Here is a 22,906-nt window from a genome sequence, read left to right as displayed (position 1 = left end):
GGGCAGAGGACAGTGGGCCATAAGTCAGGATGCCTGAGGTATACTGGGTGTAAGTCTCTGAAGTGCTGTGGCCACCCCAAAAACGCTCTGGATAGAAAAGGAAATGGTGCATACCGCCCACCCAAACCCATGAGGTGTCAACAAGGGCTTAATTTACACAGAATTGGACCATGGGCTACATAACTCAGTGTCACCCCTCGGCATGCACAGCCAAGGACAGCTTCGCCTCATTAGTGCTCAGCAGTGAGCACACACTAAACTCCACTATCCTGCCTTATGATTCAACCCCTTGAGAATCCTTGGTGATTCTCTAGCTCCTCTAAGTCATCCAAAATATTTTGGAGAGGAGCACAACAGGCCAGCCAGACTCTTTCCACACTTGACCAGAAAAAGCAAAACACTCATCCTGTTTACATCACATGTTTTGGGAGCTGGGGTGCACACCACCTCAGCCAGAACAATGCAGCTCATGGACAGTTTGCAGCCAATCCCTGGACCATTTTCTAATGTGGAGCCCTCATGCTGAGAGAAAGTGAACACAGTCAGCTTCCATCTGGAAACACCCAGCAGGGTGGGCTGCAATTCTCAAAAACCCTTCTGAATAACAGTATGAAAAATTCTGCATCATACATGAGCATGATCTTTCCAGTGGGCTGTCTTATATCCCTCCACATCACATTCAACCTAACTCAGACAAAAAACACCCCAAACTAGGCAGAGCTGATGGATTCAGTTGCCAGAATAATCCAAGGGAAAACTTTCATCAGACTGAGTGGGCAGCCTGCCTTTCTCCACAGTGACAAGACAAAGATTTAATTGCTTATCAAGGATTTCTGTCAGGAAAAATCTCTTGCTCCTTCAGTTTGCTTATTTCTGCTGAAAAGTGTCTAATTATATGAGACTTGGTAAATGTACTACAGTAATAAAAGAGGGTCTGTGCCATCATTTCAGATGACAAACAGAATAAGTTAAATATCAGAAAACACTATAACTTCAAGGTTGTTTTTCATCAAAAATACGTTTTCAGCAGATTCCATCTTCCTTGCCTTTAGAGTGTTTCAGGAAGAAACAGTCTCCCTCTGTTCCAGACACGTGACACTCCTGTTTTGTCACAGCTGTGAGCACTGGTTCCACCCCTGGAATTTGTACAACCTGAACTGGTCTGTTTATATTTGCTTATAAGGAACTGAGTTAACTCTCACAAATGCTGATGTGGAAGCACAGTGGTACCACAGAAGCCTCAAACTTGCCCAACTCCTGCCAGAGACATGTTGAATTAGCTGCAATACCTTCCGTGATGCTGCTGCAGCAAGGAGTCTGCCAACAAGTCCTTTTTCAGCACAGAACACTCCAGGCAAATACAGCCCTGATCTGTGTGGGACACTGAGCAGTTTTATAGCCACAACACATCACTCGGCGATAAACCTCTGCTGAACTGAGCAGAAGAATGGGAGTGCTACATCCCTCCCATCCTTCATCTCTGTGCCCTATTCTGCAAGTTTCAGAGAGGTTTTTATTCTCTAAAGCATAATGTGGATGCATCTAGAAATTGTAATTTGAGCTCTGCTACATATTCTCTTGGTGATTTTTTAGACTGTGTTCATTAAACTCACATTGCATTCTGATACTCAAAGTGAAAAAAAACCCAAACAACTGGAAATCCCTTAGTAAAATGTTCCTGTGGTAGTTCCAGATTAAGAAGTTAAAATGAGATAAAGATGATTGACATATAAAGACTCTCCCTGCCCTGTACCAAAAGATCCAGAGATGTTAAGATGAGATAACTTAAAAAAGGAAAAAGCAGCATTTATGAATTGGAGAAGAGTGCAGCCTCATGTTTACTAGCTGGTTATAAACAGGGCTAGAAACCCTTGCCTGTTCTCAATAATTTTTGTGGAAGGCAATATAGATGAAAATATGCTTTTACATGACAGCAAACAGATGAACTAATTTATTTATTGCTCATAAAGACTTGAGGACTTAGTCATCCAGTGGGGAAGGTTCTCCTGGAATCACGGACGCTCCTAAAATGCTACTGCTATCTATTATTTTTACTCTTTGGATCTCAAGTCTAGAACAGAGCAGATGTGTGAATTCCTGCTGTCACATCCTTCCCTTGGCCTGCAGGTTGTTACCCACTCTTTGCTCATCTCACCTGCTGAGACCACAAGATCTTGCACGATTCTTACTATGAATGTTTTTGTTGATGAATTTCAGATGCTATGAAATAAGCACCATGAGTAACAGCAGCAGCCCATCATTTAGACGCTGGAAAGGGAACAGTTGGTCACTGATTTTAGTCAGATCTTCTCAGATTTTCTGCAGATAATAAATGGAGGAGTAGTCTGCAATATATTTTTGAGTAGGGCACTGCTGAAGAAACCACAGTGAAGAATGTGACACTTTTTTTTGGAAATTAAACACAGCAGAAATTTTTACTAGATTAATGTGTCTCTGGAAGAAGGCAGTTCCATTTGAAAGATTTAATATTTACAAACACTTTCAGATTTTTCTTTAATGAAAGCTAAAATAAACTGTGGGTAGTGTTTAGATTCTGGATAAAGCATAATGAACAAGCATCAAAACATTCTGCAAAAGTGAAAAATTGCACTACTCAATTGAAATGTGTTTATTTTGAGGTAGCAAAAAGGAAACACTGGACAGTATTCCTAAATAAACCACTGTGATACCTGATGCATCTCTGGCTTGGGAGTCCAGCCTCCTAGTGAAAACTAATTTATCTGATCTATTTTTCCCATAAAACAAAAGAACAAAATTTAAAATCACACAAGAATAAAGTAGAATAGCTCAGTTGCTCAGGAATTCTGAAGCTGCCCTTCAGCTGAAGACCTCAAAATAAAGCTGTATAAGCTTTTCCAAGATGATCCTTTCTGCAACTGTCCCATGTTGGGAGGGGAAGGTGGGTGGGAATCATATGGTGCCTTTATTCAGAGCAAGAAAACAAAAAAATGAAATGCCAGCACTTTTTTCTGGGACAAAAGAGTCAAAAGTTTTTGACAAGTTCTAATATTAGAGCAATACATCAGCACTGCACTAATTCTGAACAGAGGTATTTCCGTATAAAAACAAACTTATATACTTGGAATTTAACACCAAATTCAGCCTCATGCAATGCAGCTGTATTTGCAGTATGCAATCCCACATGTGAAATCTAAATGAAAGAAGCATTTCATGTTTTGAAACTTCCATATCACAAATAGATGGGCCATGAATCATGGTGACAACAGACAGAAAAAATATATTTGCTGCCCAGTCTTTCAATAAACTCCTAATTCACTGCTAGATGTGATTACCAACCAGTCAGCCTCCCCTCCATGCCTGGTGAGAACTGATCATCCTGGAAGTTACATTGAAATATAAGGAAGAGAGGGAGGTGATTAGAGACAACCAGCATGCCTTCACCAAGGGCAAATCATGCCTGATAATCTGGTGGAATTCTATGATGGAATGCCTGCATTGGTGGTCCCTCATCATAGGGAAGGGACGCCATCCAGGGGGACCTTGCCAAAGACTAAGGAACAGACCCACGTCTGATTCTGTCTGCTCTCTCTAGAACATGTCATAAATATGTGCATTTTGTTTACAGATAGTCTGAGAGCATAGAGACCCTCCAAAACAAGACCTGAGTTGCCTGATGGGTGTCTGATGAAGACATCAGCCTACATGCCTTCATTTGTGAAGCCCTGATGACAAGAAGGTAAAAAATGCAAATCTCCTTGGAGAAACTGGGGTGAACGGAAAGAATTTACCAGCAGTTGCCTCTGAAAAGCTTATGCATTTACAAGCACAGTTTTCCCATTTGTTACAGCACTCTCTACCACAGTTTGCTGACCCCAAGTTATGCTCGGATGGCCTGATTGTAAAAAATGAGTGGTGTTTATAAGAAAAACTTGGTGGAGGATTCACCCTTTCAGTAGCATGCTATGAATAGAGGCTATTGAGGACCCAAATTGGTAGGCATGCACGAACATGGAGGTGTCTTCCCACAAGTACGGTGTGGCAAGGGCATCCACAGAGCAGTGGGCATGAGGATGAATGGGCATCCTGCTGTGTATGCAGCAGGATGAGCAGCTGACACCGAATCTTCTTTGCCCCATTCTCACCAACCATTTGCAGGTTGTGCTCTGGGGTCGTGAATTTGGACCAAAACAAACGTGAAGAAAAAAAAGCAATCCACATTTTGGGATGGGGGATAAGGGAGATAAAATTTCCCTAGACATTTTCTCTTTTCATTGGCAGGCACAGGACACTGCTCACAAGTTTGGTGTGTCAGACATGATCCCAGCAAAGACTGCCCAGTCCAGAGGCTGCAGGTGAGGCAACTGTTTCAGCCAGGGCTGTTGCCACTACAAACATGCTGCTCTTTTGCAATCTATTTGGTACTTGTCCTCGTCTCACCAAGCACAGGAAATATTACCAAAAAAACCCTAACAAAATCATAGTATTATTATTATATTTTCTAAACCCAGTGATTTATTGTGACAAAGATTCTATTTGGCCAGTCCTGTCTTCATAGTTTCTTTAATTGCAGTTTCACTAGAGGAAGGCACATCACACTTCCTGTATTCTTCTTACATAATAGAGGAAAACAAGCTCAGGCTCAAAATAACCCAAGAACCCCATACCAGAGGAAAGAAACCAACAGAAAAATTAACATTCCACATGTTTCAAGAATGTAAACAACGTCATGACACAGACATGCAGAAAACTGGTGTTACTCAAACCAGGCACTGCCAATTCTCCATCTAATGAGTTGTTGAATCCTGAGACAATCAGAAACCACTCATGAGAGCTTAGTGGACAACAGCATTTGTTTCCCCTTCTAATTTCTCCTTATTAAAAGTTACAGGGAAAGCACTGGGCTAGAAAGACTACCTCAATTACTCTTCATTGCTGTCCATAATGATTAGTTCAGGCCACAGTGATGCTGCAGCAGCCAGGAGAGGATACAAAGCAGGTGCTCTGTCTCCTCCTGGTCACTCCCTCTGCCTGGAGTGGAAATGCCATTGAGAGAATGAGTATGAGCTCACCCTCCACAGAGGCTGGTGATACCCATGACTGAATTTCGTGATAAAAGGAACGCTTGGCCTTCCTCTTTTGCTCAACTGTCTTTTTCTTTTTTCTTTTTTCTTTTTTTTTTTTTTTTTTTTTTTTTTTGTCTCTGTGTTTTAGGCATTGTTCCAAGTAATCTCCTGAATGAAACCCCACCTCTCAGAGCAAGAAGGCTGCTTCTGCTTGGATGGGAGGGTGAAGGACATGGATGTGGCAGGCAGCTGATCTACAGAGCAGGGACATGTGTATGGCCCAGTGGGCCAGATACATAAAACCAGCAAGAAACACTTTTCCAGAATCAAGATGAGGACAGAGGACTGCCTCAAGGGAGCTGAAGGAACATTGAAGCTTTTTTGAACAAAACAGAGGAAGTAAGATATTGCTTATTCCTGGTCCTTGCTATTTCTCCTTTGGCATGAATCTGCAGGACAGTTGTGGCACGACTCTGAGTTTTCAGTCTGCTTCTGACAAGGTTTTCCCCCTTAAAAGATAAGAAAATACCAGAAACATAGATACTGGGATAATATATATTCTATATATGGAGGAGGTGGATATGGCTTCAGAACATAAATTATGATAAAATCAATTTAACTGTTAGCTGTTTTATCAACCAGTCATCTAGAACCCCATTCAACATCTCTGTGGTTCACTAAAAAATTAAGAATACAGCAATGAGAATGTTAGAATGTCCATCTCTAATCAACCTGTAGTAAAGACCAACTTACAAGTTTGGTAGAAGGAAACTAAGAGTCTTTTAATACTGTCAGTGAGTGAGGAGACCCAGTACTGAACAAAATGTTATTTTTATAAATCCCATACCAACCTGATGCAAAACTTCATGGCAGGACTAACTTTACTACTGCAAAACTTTAAAAACTCCACAGTGAGATGCAATAATTCTTTGATGTTAACAAACTTCCTTATGCTCCTCTGACAAGTGTTAAGGAACTGCATCGTGCAAGCAACTACAGAGGAAACTAGTCTTGCTCACTGAGATCCTGGCTCTAATTCACTAAATACAATGAAAATAAATTATGGATTTCATTGTGATTTAAAGCAATATACTTATTTAGGCCTTTCAGCTGCCTGCACAAGTATTGTTTAACTCTCTGTCTTTTAACAGTGGGATGACACAAATCTACCCAAATAATTTCACACTTCAACACTCTCAGGGACAACACTGCTTTAATCAGTGGAACTGTACTTATTTGCAACAGAATTGTCTGTGACCTAAGAATGTAACTCCAGAGAGATAGTCACAAAATTCTCCACTCTCCTCAGATTTCTAAAAGACATATAAAATTATTAGGAGAAAATTATGTTACAGATAGCTTCCATGAATTTCAAAAAGAGCCTGAAGCAAGAAATCCCAGAAAAAATGCACAATGTTTTGCTTACTGTACTACAAAATGAATAATCAGAATTTTAAGGCCTGGGAAATCAGCAGAGATAATCCCAAATCCTTGTAACAAACCATAATCTGATGAGAATGACAGTCTGCTGTGAGTATCTCATCTGCACCAGGTAACGCTGCAGACAAATTACAGATCATCCTCCTCCCAGCTCTGTCTTTAACCTAAGCTTTCCCCATGCCACTGCTCAAATATTTCTAATAAGCCACTTTGACTTAAATGTCTAATTTACTGGAAATCTGCTGGCAACATCTTATGAGTTGGCTGAAAAGCAAGCAAAGTAATCTGCAAATCTTTAAAACCAGCACAGTTTTAAATGGGGATGTTTGCTGATTGCCTATTCTCTCTCTCAGTAGTGGTCAGCTCTGGCAGTGAAATGCTTCGAAAAACATACAGCCCGTGCTAGAAAAAGATCAAAAGCGGATCAGATGTCAGCTCCAGCTCATGCCAGTCGTGCAAGAAAGAGGAAAAAACAAAGTGAGAAGATTTTTTCTTGCCATGCATCACTCTATGTTCCTCATCTGCACACAAGGGCTCCTGGGCACAACACAGCATTTCTGCCAGGAGACCTGGACCCACAGCATGACTGGGATCATGCTTTCCAGCACTGCCCCACCCCTGTCCCCAAAGAATTGATCAGCCTTTATCCTGGCAGCACCAGCACTTTCCTCCCAGTGCTCCTCCTCACTGGGCTGGCAGTCCTGGAGAAGGCAAGGAGTCCTGGGTGCTGGTTTGACTTGACAGCAAACAGTGAAAGGGTTCAGGGTGAGGGCAGCCCTGCTCACAGGCAGGCAGTGTTGCCCACGCAGGGCCTGGCTCTCTCTGGGAGTGGGAGGTGAAACTCCCTGGATTTGTGAGCAGTGCCAGGCCATGGCACCATCTCCTTCCCTGCCCTCGCTACACTACATCCCATTTCACCTGCTTGCATTTGCAAGATTACACACACTGTGCTGGGCTAAAAATGTGCAGATAATGCTCTATTTTCTTTAAGAACATAAAGTCTTTTAAACATTTTGGAGGTCGACATCAAAGAAGAGTGCCCACCCAAGAGTCTTAAATGCCATACCCTTTTCTGTGGGATTTTCCTAAAGGGCTGTGTTGGGACCCATATAAGAGCAGTGGGTTGGGTTCATAGCCCTGGATATCCCTTCTGGACAGGCACACAATGGCAGCTGACTGGGGACCACTGCCTACACCCTGCCTGCCTCCTCTGTGGTCTGTTTGATGCTTGGGGGTGAAGGTGGTGAGCACCCATTGATTTTGGGGCAGGATTAACCTGAAAACCTGCCAGGGATTTTGGAGGCTGGCTGTGCTGACGTGAGGGGAGCAGCAGCAGCCCATGCCCTGCTGACTCAGCTGGCCGGGCTCACTCAGGCTGCTTGGTGGGCGAGATTGGGTTACATGGCAGAAATCATAACAAAGGCAGGAAACAGATCAGGACTCCCTGGGTTTAACTCCCTCTCTGGGGACCCTGCTGATTTCCAGACTGCAGATTGTTTTAACCCTGTCCTGAAACCTGCCTGTGTGGCATCTCTGCTCTGGTGAATGGCACAGAAATATGAACCCTGCTGAGCAGTGGTCATATCAGAGTAACCAGACTGCAACAACAGAGTCCCTTGGCAGAGTTTTGGGATGACCCCCTCCCTGCTGAGCCCTGCCAGCTCTGTGTGGCTTTGCCTCCCCACAGCCACAGAGCACCTCTGTCATCTTGAGCCTGGCTCTCCTGCTCTTGTTCTCAGAGAGCACTTCCAGCACAGGACAGGAGGAAAACCCCATCTGACTTCATGCAGCTTTAGTAATTCCAGTGCCAAAATAGCTGTGCCAACAACTGCATAGTTTTGGTGGCTGAGTTGATGTAATGTGTCCATTGGAAAGGGGATGTCTTTCATAAAACCAGTCAACTATGCAGGATTGTATTTTGTTTTAAGAAGCTCAAAGGAAATTATACAAACACATTTCTGATTCTCTCAAGTACTGATCTGATTTCAGGTGGTGTTTTTTTCACTTTGAGGCAGGATGCTTAGGAACAAGTCCTACCTGTGAATGTGAAGTGGGGAAGTGTTGCTCAGAGCAGAAGAACAGGAAATCAAGCTTTGCAATCTCCAAACTGAAAGTGTTTGGGGGAAAAGAAGAAATTTCTCATGAGATCATAATGACCACAGCACTACCTTCAATTCCCTCTTGGAACTCTGATGTTCTAGAAACAGCAATTTTGAAAGGTGAAACATGGCCACCTGGAGGCTATGAAACCTTTTCATATACAGATCTGATAGCAAAAGGAGAAATAAGTGACCACCAAAAAATTCCTTGCTGGGAATTTGCCTGAGAGAAGGTTGCAGGACTAGGGTGGTATCATGGCTTCCCTCCATCAGGACTTCAAAGAGGGTAATAGTCCCATAACACATCGTCCTGCAAAGCTCCCAAAACTGGTGGAATAAGGAAGTTTCTCAATTTAGTTGCCCCTGTATTAAAAGCTTATGAAAACTATTAAAAAAATAACCACATAGGGGTAGTGTAATACAAAAACCCAAACAAACCTCAAAACACTCCCACCCTGGAAATGTCTCCCATTCACAGCTTCACCAAGTATTTTCTTTTAACTCACCACAAGACTTCCCAGAAGAACAACTGAAAAGACATTAGACATTATTTATTTTTCTTTTAAAAATATTGTTTTAGAAACCTCCCAGAAGGGAGAAAAATAAAGTAAATTATTATAGTGCCACATCAGCACAATTGCCAAGCTCAAAATGAAGAAGGCTACAGTGATCTAAGTATCCCTTTGACGTAAAATGCTTTTTAATTTCACAGTCAGCTGTTCTGCTTCCTTTTACAAAGACACTTCCACTTAATGTCTTCTAAGTCACCTTGAATACCCACATATACAAATTCTTGGTAGCTCTTTCACTTATTTGGTGGGTTTGTTTTGGTAATCTGGTTTCATGCATGGGAAAGTTCATTCTTTGTAGTAAATGAAAGGCTTTCATAAGGGGTCTTCTTTCCATTTGAGACATGATTAGAGGCCAATTGCTATTCAAACCAGCTGTAATAAAAAGGGCTTGTTGTGAAGAACACAGCTCTATTTCTTTTTATTAAAGCACAGAACTACTCACAGTAACCTTTTGCAAGACAACTGAGAATAAAAACAGCTTCACCACGTTGTATTTCACACAGCAGCTTGCCAAGAGCACGAGTTTCTCAGGAGTCAGAGCCGCAGCAGAGGAGCAGATGTGGCTATTGCTGCAGAGGTGGGCCCCTGCCAGCACCCTCCTGTCCTGTGGGTCAGCACGCACGGTGGTCACAAAGGGGCAAAGGGGCTCAAAGTCACGCTGAGCCTCATCTGCTCCTGGCCCAGAGTCAAGGCCTGCTGGAGCAAGAGGCAGCTGTGAAGTTTATGGGGTTTATGGAGTGCCAATCACCCTCTGACAAGGGCAGGCATTTCCTGCAGCTACCAAACTTCCCTCCTGCATCCTCTCCATGGGCTCAGTACTGAAATGAGCTTTCTACCTTCTGGTGGACGGCTCCAGACCTAACTGATATGGGCAGGGGGAATAATGGACAGAGTTTCAGCTAAACATGGAAAGGGCAGGAGCCACATATGCCTTGCTCCTATCACCTCTTAAAAAGCCAAAGCAGACCACAGCACCACAAACCAGCATCTCCACAGAGCCTGCAGTTTTCTGAAGCATGATGAACTTGAGCGATGAACACCACATAAAGCACAGAGATCTTTCACAGATGTGGCTTCTCATGCTGCTTTGGACCTTTGCAGAAAGGATGGTTCTGATCTGAGACCAGCAGAGATGGTCTCCGAGGGTTGAATGACAGGTCTCTGAAAAATGACCTTTACTTTAGATCTCTTTGATGAGGCAAGAGAAAGACAATGAAGACATGTTTAGTCTTCTTCCTCCTCCTGCAGTATTTCAGCTGATTCAGACCCTCACACATACCAAACTCATTACTTTGAGTCCCCCAAGTTTTCTCCTAATTTTAGCTACCCTTGATTAACTATTTAAACCCACATTAGTATTAAAACTGTCAATATTATGGAAAGTTTTTATGGCTCCTGTGTAATGAGCAGAAGAACACAATGTTGGTTTATTTGCCTTCCCTTAAAACTGAGCTATGCTGCTGCTTTCTGCAAGGCGCCTTGAGTAAAGAAATATTATAAAAATTGGAAATCTGCACATGGTTATTTTTATAAATTTGCTAAAGAAGTTAACATGTAGTATCATTAAACAAGAAGAAGCCTGTTTTCTTAAGGAGACAAGTTACTTTGTTTGAGGCAGCCAGAATACTCATGAATGGAGCCTTGGAATACAGCGAGCACAAGAGCCACCTCTCAGATTTTTGGCTTTCCAGACCCAGGAAACAATGTTTGGAGCACAAATTTCCACATGGAACCTACATGCAATCTAGTCCTACAGGTCTGTGTCTGAAGTTGTGCTGTTAGGTAGCCCTACACAAGCCTGAGCCAAATCCAGCTTGGATGTATTCACACAAAGCACACAGGTTTAAATATAAACATCTGCGCATGCAAGAAGGGACAGGTGGTAACTTCTGGGGACAAATGAGTTTAGCTGTGCACAGCTGCTGTGCTGAAACCTGGACAGTGTGTGTCTGGATTAACTGGCTTCAGACTGTGCAGTCTTAATTAAAGACAAGATCTCTCCCACTCCCAACTCAAGACTCACAGGTTAGATTTAAAATTAAATCACCAGTTTTGTGGGGAATTATACATCAGATTTCCACCTGAAGCAAATAACTTCTAGAAACAAATGAAGAAGGAAGAAAAATATATTTTGGCTCTATGTATTATTATTTCTTGTAACCAGACTGTCCCCTATCATATGACAAAGCAGAAATATATGTAATGAATCTTTCAGGCAATGGTTGTCACTACAAACACAGATGGTTTGAAATCAAACTTCACCCACTAACAAAACACAAAAGGGAAGGTTTTTTTCTGCTATTGAACATGACCAAATGTAGGGTATATTGATCATAACAAGCCTAGTAAAATCTTCCAGGTCCATTCCTGGACTAATTAAAAATACAAAATTTGGTGGAATTCTCCATCTTCCCTGACCAAGACCTTGAAAAACAAGCTCACAGATATATGCTATGTAATGCAAATCAATAAGCATATTCTAAATATTTAAAATTTCAGGTTTTGAAAAATATGCAGTGAAGCCCTGTTAAGCAGACCCTCATGCTCAGATATCCTTAAGGGAAAACAATTCTGCTCTGCCCCTTTGTGGCATTATGAAACAGCTGCCAGAGAAAACATAAAGTCCTGCTATGCTAGGTGTGAATGTCTGCACACAACTTCAAATACAAAATCTCCATACAAGCCTCAGCTGGGCTGAAGCAAAGTGGATCCCTGAGTCTCACACTCCACGTATTACAGAGAGTTCAGCTGCTTCTATCAAGAGTCACAAGCTGAATCACAAAAACATATTCACATCTTATTTATTTAAGGCATCAATCTCTCTCTCTGGCTGAGTGGGTGGATTTTCCAGATGCATTCCTGACTGAGCTGGAGTGTCTGCAGGACACAAACCTCTCCGCACCCCCACTGCACAACTCCTGTCCGGGCACCGAGCAAGACTCCTTCCCACTCACGCCTCTCTCCCAACCTCTCTCCGCTTTCCAGAGTCTCAGCCCACTCACTTAACCCAGGCTGCAACAGGAGAAATGGAAATTTTTTTGGCTCTTGGCTGCTTCACCTAAGATTTACCCATAGAAGGCTAATTGAGACTGGGTAAAATTTTAATCCAAGCTTTATTTTGGCTAATATTCTGTAGTGCAGAACTGTGGAATTTGGATTGGTTTTGACTTAGCAAAGCAGCATACTGTTTCCTTGTTAGTGTCTGCAACAGGAAAAATCATCCTTCAACACTTACCCTGTTCTTCATTTGTGCTATCCCTTATATTGTTCTCTCTCACAGGCTTCTTTAGGCTTTTCCCAGCCTTTATATAAGACATATTACAGAGGTATGGAGTTGACAATATTATCTGTGTCGTAACTCAAAATTATCAGGATGGTGATGCTCTTGCTCAGCATGGAAATCCTTCATGCATCATTGGCCTCTCCTTGCTATTGCTAGTTTAAGGACAGGTATCTTCAAAGAGGTAGTTGCCACAGATCCCTAAAAGTAGATGACATAACTCCTACCCTAAATCCTGTATTCAGATTTTATATGGAAGTCAATCTTCAGGCAGAAAATTTTCTCTCTGAAAATTATCAAGAAATTTGTCAAGTGCAGCAATGTCACATAGCTGCATTCAGTGTTACCTTGCCAGGACACTGGCCAGGCTCGGGGATGCTGAGTGTGATGGTAGAGGACAGCAGAGATATTTAGGTCTGGGTCTAGGTCCAGGTCCCACATTCGGGTCTGGGTGAAGCTGTTTAATTTTCACACCTTCCCTGCTGTGGCTCCCACAGGAGCATGGAAAACCCAGCACCAACCACGCACAGAGCTACAGTACAAGTTGAAGAAATTCCTAAGAAATAAAAAGAATCCAGGATATCAAAGTAAGCAGCACGTGACAGGTATGTGATTAATTTGTGTGTGTTGTTAGGTTGACCCAAAAAAATAGCCTCAAGGGAATACAGCACTCCCTTTCTCATGGAAAGCCCAGTGTCCCTTTCAGATATAATCATTATGAAGAAGGTACAGAAAAGCCAAAGATCAACTGCAGACATGTGAGCACTTGAAAGCTAAAGTTCAGCTGGCTGTAGTAGCAGCTGGCTACAAATACAGATTTGTATTTGGAATAAAGCTTAAGAGGAGCTCAAGAGTAGTGCTGGTGCATTCTACAATCCCACGGCAGTACTGGGAGAGTCCACTAATGTGTATTTTCCATTATTGTCTCCTTCCATCTCGTGATGGCTTCATATCTGAAGTTTTCATTTCTGCCAGTTTTCCTGTGATACTCCTCTGCATGGAAACATAATGGTACCAAGCACTGAAAACACAGCGCAGAGTTTCCTTCCAAGACAGTAATTTCACAGGTAATTTTGCTACAAAGTTGAACAGCCCAAAATGCAGCCTAGGTGTTCTGGCAGCAAGCTGATGTTACCAAACATCATTATTTGTCCAGCTAGTTTACAGGGAAATAAAAACAAAATCCCCAGGTGTCGCTTACAGTGTAGCCAATGTTTTTCATTCCTCCCGTAAATACAACGTGCTGTTCAGCCCACACACCTATTTTACAGCTCTAATGAAAAAGACAGAGCAAAATTCACACATGATGGTGACCACACTGCCTTTCAATTTACCCCTTTAAAAGACAGAGATTGATCAAACAGGTATTGCTGCAAGCATGCGAATGCAATATATGAAGAAGCATGTCAAGAATTTTAATTGTACTAAATAGGAAAAACCCGTAACTAAGAGAAAATAGATTGCCTACATAACAACACACAGCTGGAATGACTTTAGTCCCCACAGCACTGCTAAGAGGCCTCTTTATGGGCTTGGATTAGAAGAGAAGTGCCTTTAGCTAGGCACAGCAGGACAGGTTGGATGGGGCAGCCCCAAACCCACAGACCTGAACATCTCGGCTCTTTCAGCCCCTGACTAAGTTAGCACAGGGCACATAGACCCGATAACTTTTTGGATCTTGCTATTACTGCCGGACACTGATGGATTTCTCAGGGTCCACCAACTATTCTCTATCTTTATGAAGACAGGTGGTTTCAGATTTGTTGTTTGGATATCCCATCCATCACATGTGCCACGACACTGCAAAAGGCAGAAGGTACTGACAGAGGAGGGACACACACTGGTGGCACAGGGGCACCTTGACAGTTCCTGAGCACATTCCTCTGCAGTGGAAATACATGTCAGCATTCTTTATTTATTTATTGAGACTTCAATTCCCTGACAACTGTTCCAGGGAGCAGTACTGGGAGTATCTACTGGAAAAGAAAAGAAAGGCAAAGAAACTGTATATAGGTGATCCCTCTCCATGCAGCCCCTGATGCTGGGATTGAAGCTCCAGCACAAACCAGGACCCCTGAGGGTGCTGGATTCTCTCATCTGCTCAGGGCTCACCCTAGGAGAGGGCAGGCTTGACCCCCTTCCACCTTACTGGCCATGGCAATTAAAAGGGTCATTTCAAATGAAATTTCTTGGCCTGAAATGAACAGCCACACGGGCACCACCATTCAGTGGGGATTTCATACCCCAGGACACACGCAGGCAAAATCCTCATCTGTCAAATATGGCCAGATCAGTGAACTGGAAGCAACAGTGCCTGACTTTCCTCTGCCTTTGTGAGTGTGAGTGACCCTGTGACTTTTTATTAAGCCATATGATTACACACTGCAGGCACACAAGTGAAAGAATGCCCAGGGAGGTATGTGATTGTGGCACCTGAAATCCCTCACTGGTCGTTTACAAACCATAAAGAAAAGTCGACAAATTCCTAAAGCTTAGAATTTACTTTTTTTTTTCATAGGGGCTTAAGGTTTGTGTGCATATAGCAAACCACCAGGCTGATGCCAGACATTGTTTTGGTGCTTGTTATTAGAGATATGAACAATGGCCTGGATTTATTCAGAGACAAGGACTAAAATTATTCCATCTGTGCAGTGTTAATGAATAAATGCTGTTCTTGAACTATCACAAAATTCTGAGCCATGAATTTTGATCATGTTTGAGCAGTTATTTATAGGCACAAATTCCTCTGTATGTTTTAAAATCCTTTTCAGAAAAAGCTTTGTATCTCAAAGTTTTCAGTTTTGCTGTAACCCATTCGCAATGCTTTTGTCAGTTGTACACTCCTAAAACTCCATAGTTATATGTTATCAAAGGTGAAGAAAGAATATATAACTTCTTACCATACAAAATTCTATAAAAAGTGCACAGCAAGAAAACAGTTAAATGGATCTTGTTCAGCTGTTCCCAGGCCACTCATCAAGGGGAAAAAAACCCCTATTTTACAAATATGTTTTTAAACATATTTTCCCCCTCACCTTTTTTTTTAGTATGGCAGATTTCATTACTGCATGGCAGGATGATTCATCCATTCCTGGTCCACAAATTCCTAGACTTTATTCTTACACCTGGAATCATGCTTAGGAGCTACATGGTTGTAACTGCATGGAAGAGGTATCCTAACCCAGTCATATCTTATACGCTCTAAAGAAGTACCTGCCTTCCTTGAGAGAGCCCCATGGTAATTTTTATCTCTCCTTCCCTGGCAGCTCTTGACCTAGGGGGGTGTGGGGAAGGTTGGAGGATCAGTGCCTTGGTGTGCACTGGACCTCCCTGGGGACATGAGAGCCTGTCCCCTCCTGACAGCTCAGCAGGGAAGAGGAGAGGGGATGGTGAGGAGTACCCTGACTCACCATCTAGAGCATGGAGGTGGCCAAGATGGGTGTTTCTGTGGAGAACAGGCTCACAGTCTGTAATTCTGGCTGTGTTTGTCAAGGGCAAAGGGTAATTATCTTGCACAAGCTATTTAGTCTTCCACTTATCTATAGTGTACTGGTCCTATCTTCTGATTCCATGGGAAGCTTCTCTTCAGCAGGGCTTTCAGCTCATTTATTTGAAGCCTGTTTTCTAAAATACTACAGTGTGCTTTGCAACAGGTCAAAGACCATCTTCTCTGCTTCCAGCAATCCCATATTGTACCGTAGCTTCGTATTATGCAATCAGTAATTTGACAGGAAATTTCTACTTCAAATATTCTATTTATTAAAGCAGAGATATTAAGTTCTTAAACATTACCATAAAGGAAAAAAAAAAAAAAAACAAAAGCACAACGAATTCTACATCTATTACCTCAGAATGCCATGAGTTAGGAAGATCAGATCTTCTACCTTGGAGTCCATTTGATCCCTTCAATTCCCTTGCCTAGGGAGATGTCCAAAGCCCAAATCTCAGAGGAAAGAGTCAAACCCTGCCAGAAAGAGGTCTCATCCTTCTGTCTACATTTCAAAACTAGTCTTAGCTCTCATGCTTGAGATTTAGCATCCCCAAAGTGTATCATTTTGGAAAGGAAGTTTTGCCCTTTCCTTATTCATTGTTTCCCAAAGTGAGTTGCATGAGGTGGTACAAACCAGTGACACTGATTGACCAGTTAATATTGGTGGCAATCTGGTAGAGGAAAGCCAGTGGAGAGGCTTAGCTTCCATCTGGAGCAGATAACTTTAAGACAGCCTGAGAAATGGGATTGAAGATGAAGTAACTGGAATAAGAAACACACTTCCTCCCTTTTTCAGTGCAGCAATCTGGAGGCATTGCAGCTGAGCGACTTCTGGCACCATCCCTGCACATCTGTAGCATTCATTGAAAAGAAGTAAACAGCATCAGTGAGCTGGAAAGACTGTTTTTCTTACTGACCCCCTGCAGCAAATCTATCCCAACCTCAAAGGAGAAAAAAATCTGATGTGTATTTTCCTAGGAGTTGTCTGCATCTGTATTCATTACTCTTTAATATGTTAGTGTGTTATGCTTAGTATGTTTGGCTTACTATGACCAGCTAATGTTCTATTGACTAAAAATACAGTAGCTTGACAAATTCTCACAAATTAACTTATTTGAGAAGGAAGGACAGAATGATTCAGAAAAAGGGGAAGTGGTGCAAGACAGTGCGTATTCCATCCTCTTTTCAAAAACTTCTTCCCCAAAATGAGAATTGCTGGAGAATGCCTCCCTCCTTCCCTCCTTCTGCTGATCTCTTCCTTCCTTGAACCAAACTACAGGCTCTGGGAACAAGGCAGCTAATAATAAACTCCTCAGCTGAACTCTAGGAAAGGAGCTTGGTCAAGGCTTTGCCTGCCAAATGCTGACCAACACATGTTCCCAGCTGCCAGCAGTGACTGACTGCTAGCCACGTTTTTTAAAACAGTTATACTTTAGCCTTCTGCCCCTCAGAGCACATTTTGCTCCAAACAAGACCTCCCAATTCCAAATGATGGAGTCAAAGGTACTTGACTCATGGTCCACCTACCATGCCTCATGTCCATGGAGCATACAGGGAGTTCTCCAATCATAATATATTAACACAACTGCTCTTGCACTATGACTCCTGAAACAAAAACCCCACTGCTGTTTTTATCCCTGCCCACACCAACAGGCTGTAACAGCAACAGGGCTGGCATTTCTACAGTGCCAGCCAGCAGACAGACAGCACTTCTTTCAAAATTACCTTTTATCAAGGTTTGTGTAATAAAACTCGGTTCTTGCCTCGAGATTCCCCCTTATTGCCTTCTTTTACCAGAAAGGACACAGGGCCAAGAGGGAACACCAAGACAGCAGGAGTAACATCTCCTACTGGTCAGGCAGGAGCTCAGCTGCATTTTGGCCCCAAGAGCAACCTCTGGTGCTTCACTTGAAATGCTGACCCAGCTGTCCACCGAGTCTGGAGTCTTTAAAAGTCGTGCAGGTCCCATTTCTGTCTGGAGGAGCCCAGTGCCAGGAGAGGAAGCATCCAGCACTGCTGAAGGTATGAGGCTCCCACTCTCTCCAGAGGCTGCTCAGAGGCTGCTTGGAAACGCAGCAGAGACTGTAGAGGTGGGAACTCACTGAGTCAGGTTTTCTGAAGAAGGGGAAATAAACCCTTTAAGGCACACAAAAGCATGAGCACCTATATTCAAACAGCATGGATGCTGGTTCAGGGGAATGTGGAAACCAGGCCAGCCTAGCTCCTCCCTGAGCTGTCTCCTGATGCTGGGAAAGATGAGGAGGGTATAGGAGGAAGTCTGGGCTCCAAAATAGTATGGACAAAGGCAGCTCCTTGGGTTGGGACCCTACTGAATTACACAGCTCTCACCAGTGTCAATGCTATGGCTTCATTATCCCATCTCCCCTTTAGTCAAAGCTCTTCCATACTGTCGATATTTGGGATACCTTCCTGACTACAGCAATGTTGTTTTCCCGAGGCATAAGGCACTTAGGGTTGGTCCCTAAGGGTGGAACTACCCTGACTCCTCCTCTTGTGGTGAAATCTCCTCCTACCACTTCCAGGCTGTAAGTCCTCTCCTCCCTCCATGCTGCCCCACCAAGCACCACAGCACAAGCATTTCTGGAAATGGTCTGTATTTCTAAGGGGAGAAATGACTCACCTTGGTAGCATCACAATACCCAGGAGAAAGAAAGAAATGTCAGCAAGTTAGTAGGCAAAAATCCCATCCCGTCACAACAGTGCACTTATTGTTGGGACAGTAAGGATAATTAAGTGCCCACTCCTCCCTAAAATCTTGTTCACTGCAAAAGTGCTGATCAGGGGTAGCCAGGTAGAGGATATCACCAAAGGAACCTATATTTATAGCTGTTAATGAATAGCAATATTTTTTACTCATTTGGAGGTGACAGAAATGAACAATTAGCATTTCTTCCTATTTCTCAAGATTTGTTTTGCTTTTTTGCTATTCCAGGGCTTAATGCAGAACAACAAGAACAACAAATGGAAACAAACAAAAGGAAAACAACAAACAAGAAAGGAAAAAACCCTATGTGCAGCCTTATGGAGGACTTTCCAAGCCACAGATGCTGGCTCTGTGGTTGGCTGGTCTATCCAAAATAAAGCTCAGCAGCAGGGAGCAATGGAGTGGTTCAGGGGGTAGAAAAGGTCATGCGAATGTGATCCCCACCTCCCAAACTCCACATCTCCCTACGCTGCCTCCCCCTGCTCCTTTTGGGATGGAAGGAATTTTTTACTTACTTTTCATTTTTATTTTCAGCCTGCCTTTTTTATCCATTTGCCAACTGGGGTCACTGAAAGTGACTCTTGCTGCAGCTACTTTCCCAGGACAGAAAAAAATGAGGTGAACTTTTCTGATGCCTTATAGGTGAAAAGGCACCAGCAGCTTTGATGATGAGCCCCTTTGGCTGTGCCAAGACAGAGCTGGCACTGTGGGAGCTCAGAGGCCACCATGTCACCTTCCCCTTGCCACAGGGACAGGCATTCTCCTGCCCTGGGTGAAACTGTTGACCGCAGAGACTGTTTTCCCAACAGAAAGAGATCACAAGAGCCTTGAAAACAGGGGCCCTGAAGGCTGCTCACCCCTGTGCACAGATGCGTGGTACTACCCTCCTCACAGGAGAAGGCCATTTTGGGTGAACAAACATAAAAAAAAAGAGGAAAGTGGAAAAAGGAAAGAAAGTGAGCGACCTCATTTTAATAATTTATGACATCAGAATGCATTCATACCATATACCTTTCCTTTGAGAGGAGTGCACAGCCTGTGTCGTGGCTCAGGTATCAGTACAACTGAGCCATGTCTACAGGAGATGCCATGAAACCACTCTGGGGAACACCAACAAACCTACAAACTCTGCTGCACATCAGTCTGGGGACTGAAGCAATGCCCAGCTGGGCAGAGAACATGTAAGAGGCATGGCCCCTTTTCACAGCCAGCACATTCATTTCTCTTCAGGTGTGGGCTTCAATTCCCGAATGAAAGAACTGTTTCAGAAGCCTTATGCTGGCCAAGAAAATAAACCGAGTCTAAACATCACACCTTCCTCTGGGAGGACATTGGATGTGGATAATGGGACTGTACCTGTATGTTTCAATGCTGCCAACAGGAAAGTTTTTCATAGCAAGTGTTTGATTTACCCTAAGCAAGCTGAAAGGCTGCTTTTGGTCAGGTCACTTACCAAACCTCTTGTAGCCGAAGGACTGCACCTCCTCCTCCTCTGCAAAGTCGTCTGGAGAAAGAAAGACACAGCAGCAGATTATTACTACTACCACTAGAAAAAGATGAGAAAAAGGTTTTACAGGTGCATGTTCAAATAATATAAGTTTACTTGGTTTGTTAGGCATGCTACTGCTCTTCCCCTCTGCTACTCCTATCCCACCTCTGTCTCCAAGTGCAGAAGGCAGTTCAGAGCCTTTCCTCCAATGAGAATCCCCAGCAGAACTCTGGATTACAAACTGTGCAGATTTATCACCTGGCAGCCATCCTGAGGCCTGCTTGGCCACCTAAGAGCAGACCAGAGCAGAAATGTCCCTCATCACAATGACAGCCACAATTGTCACCAGTGTGCCACTTGATCAAGCTTGCCACAGGAGTCTGAGGGGATGGTTGTCCATCCATCCATCCATCCATCCATCCATCCATCCATCCATCCATCCATCCATCCATCCATCACCTCCCATGCACACTAGCTTGGCCTGAAAATGTCAGATCCCATAAAACATGGGAAACAGAACTGGGAAACTCAGGTGAGAAAAATAAAAACTGAGATGGTGAAGATTGTGAAAGGTCTAGAGGGGAATGGCTGAGATCACTTGGTTTGTTCAGCCTGGAGAAGAGGAGACTGCAGGGACACCTCACAACAGTCTACAACTTCCTCATGAGGGGAAGTGGAGGGGCAAACCCTGATGATGGGACTTGAGGGAAGGGAAGTTGTAGGGAGGTTCCACAGGGAAGGGGTCACAGCACCCTTCTGCCTGAGTTCTGGAAGTGTTAGGACAATGCGTTCACACACAGAGTGTGATTCTTGGGGCTGGCCTGTGCAGGGACAGGAGTTGGATTTGATGATCCTTGAGGGTCCCTTCCAACTCAGGATATTTTATCATTCCATCATGCCCTTTGTTCTCATCTTTACAGTAAGCAAGCAGTAATATGCTAATAATCACAAGGTTATTTTGTCGGAAGCTGAATTTCTCTCCATTTCCTTCCGTCAGCAAAGGAAAAGGCTTGCATCAGCAAAAAAGAAATACACTCATGACTCTTTATTAAAAAAAGAATATGTTTGTGTTCATGTGTTCAGCCTCCTTCCACCTAGACAACCCCTTGTTAGTCCAGTTTCCTGCTGAGCCAGGAAAGGCAAAAGCTCTGCCTTGTCACCAGCCCCAGCCCAGGCTGTTCTTCTCCCACCTCTGTTTTTCCCAGAGGGAACATTTAATGACTGGTGGAGGAAAAGCAAGCTCAAAGCAGATAAACACGTGTGATGGTGTGAGAAGTCTGTGTTTAGTTAGATCTTTTTTGCCCACAGACTTGCTGCACGTGATTGGGCTGCTCTGCATCATGAAATTGGGCTAACTGATGCCACAGCTACCTTGGGACAGCACACAGCCTTGGGGGGATGAATTCAAAGGCAAAGATACAGTCTGCATCCAGCTTCAACAAAGCCTAAACTATTTGTGTGCATGTCTCCAGCAGGAAATCCGACTTGTTCTTCCTTCTGACCTGTGAGGTGCCACACACGGAAGTCTCTGAAGGACACTTTGCCTGAAGCAGCAGCAGGGTCCATGAAATGCATCATTTTGCAGAACATCACCCTTTACTCAGACAGAACGATTGATTAAACAGCTAAAAACATATTCTTCACCAGGTAAGACATTTTGCTTACTGCCAGCAGTGCTCCTGTCCATATGTTTAACTAGACCCCCAATTCAGATGTGCATTTAAGAAGTGGAAGAGCCAGTGGATGCTCCTTAGGCAAAACAAACACATCCTGGTTTTGAAGACAGAAAGAAACCTTTAAAAGACCAAGCCAAACAAACCCTCACAGTTGTCCCAAATGTTATCTGAAGACAAGGCCCCCCAGCTAAACATGACAAATACTAATAAACCGTAAACAGTCAGCAGCCAACTTCTCATCCCAGCAGTGAGCTACTCAGGAAAGATCTTCCCCTCTTGCACGAAAGATAAAATGCTGCACAAAATAAGATTACAGCTCCAGAGACCTTAGCTTCCTGCCCTCTCCTGCTATCAGGCTGCAACACAATTGCCTCCTTTGTTTCTCAGGAGTGTAACCTGGCTTATCTGATCCACAGCTGATCTCTACAGCCAGGCCACCTTTAAATCCTGCAGCTTCATCCCACACCACATCTCCACATCCTTCCTCCCAGGCTGACAGCCCCTTCCCTAGTTTTCTTGTTTTTCATGCTTAGACCAACAGCATTGCCTTTTACAACTTTAATTACATTTTTGTTTCTTTGGGCATTTCAGTATATGCAACATGTTTATATATGTACATATTATACATTTCTATACACACATATACTTTTAAATATATATATATATATGGTTTTCAGTATTTGCAATGCTGCGTGTTATTCTTTCTGGGGATGGGCTTTTTCCTTGAGCTTTGGATACATTATAATTATTTATTCACCTCCTAATTTTGAAGAGCACTTGTGATATTTGAAACAAAGAGGTGGAGATGAGCAAGGATGGTTATGTCAAATGGTGACTCATCTCCCTGATCAGTAAAATCTCAAACATCATCTCTGTGAGTTGATCCTGCAAGGGGAAGTCAATGTAATTTTAGCGGAAATCTTTAAAAATTATTTAACAGACAAAGCTCAATGTTCTTTCAGTCACAACTGCAACTTTGCTGAAATCATGTGCAAATACAGCACTTTAAAATATTAACTGTAATGTAAAAAGGTTTAAGGAAGAAAAAAAGATGGAGGAAATTAATAAAGCAAGCTTGGACTAAACATTC

The 22,906-nt window shown here is 43.1% G+C and overlaps 1 protein-coding gene across 1 annotated transcript in view; it reads right to left on the bottom strand.

Annotated features, from left to right (window-relative positions):
• Window positions 1–22,906, bottom strand: part of COLEC12 (collectin subfamily member 12) — a 91,677-nt gene that overhangs the window by 60,062 nt on the left and 8,709 nt on the right. The window contains exon 2 of the mRNA XM_058027465.1: window positions 20,105–20,155. Within this exon, the coding sequence (XP_057883448.1) occupies window positions 20,105–20,155 (51 nt within the window). The remainder of the gene's footprint in view (window positions 1–20,104; window positions 20,156–22,906) is intronic.

The sequence above is a fragment of the Melospiza georgiana genome, chromosome 1 (assembly GCF_028018845.1).
Source record: "Melospiza georgiana isolate bMelGeo1 chromosome 1, bMelGeo1.pri, whole genome shotgun sequence".
In the NCBI taxonomy this organism is placed as follows: Eukaryota; Metazoa; Chordata; class Aves; order Passeriformes; family Passerellidae; genus Melospiza; species Melospiza georgiana.
The sequence above is the reverse complement of the archived record's forward strand: the minus strand, read 5'-3'. Positions and strand labels throughout refer to the sequence as shown.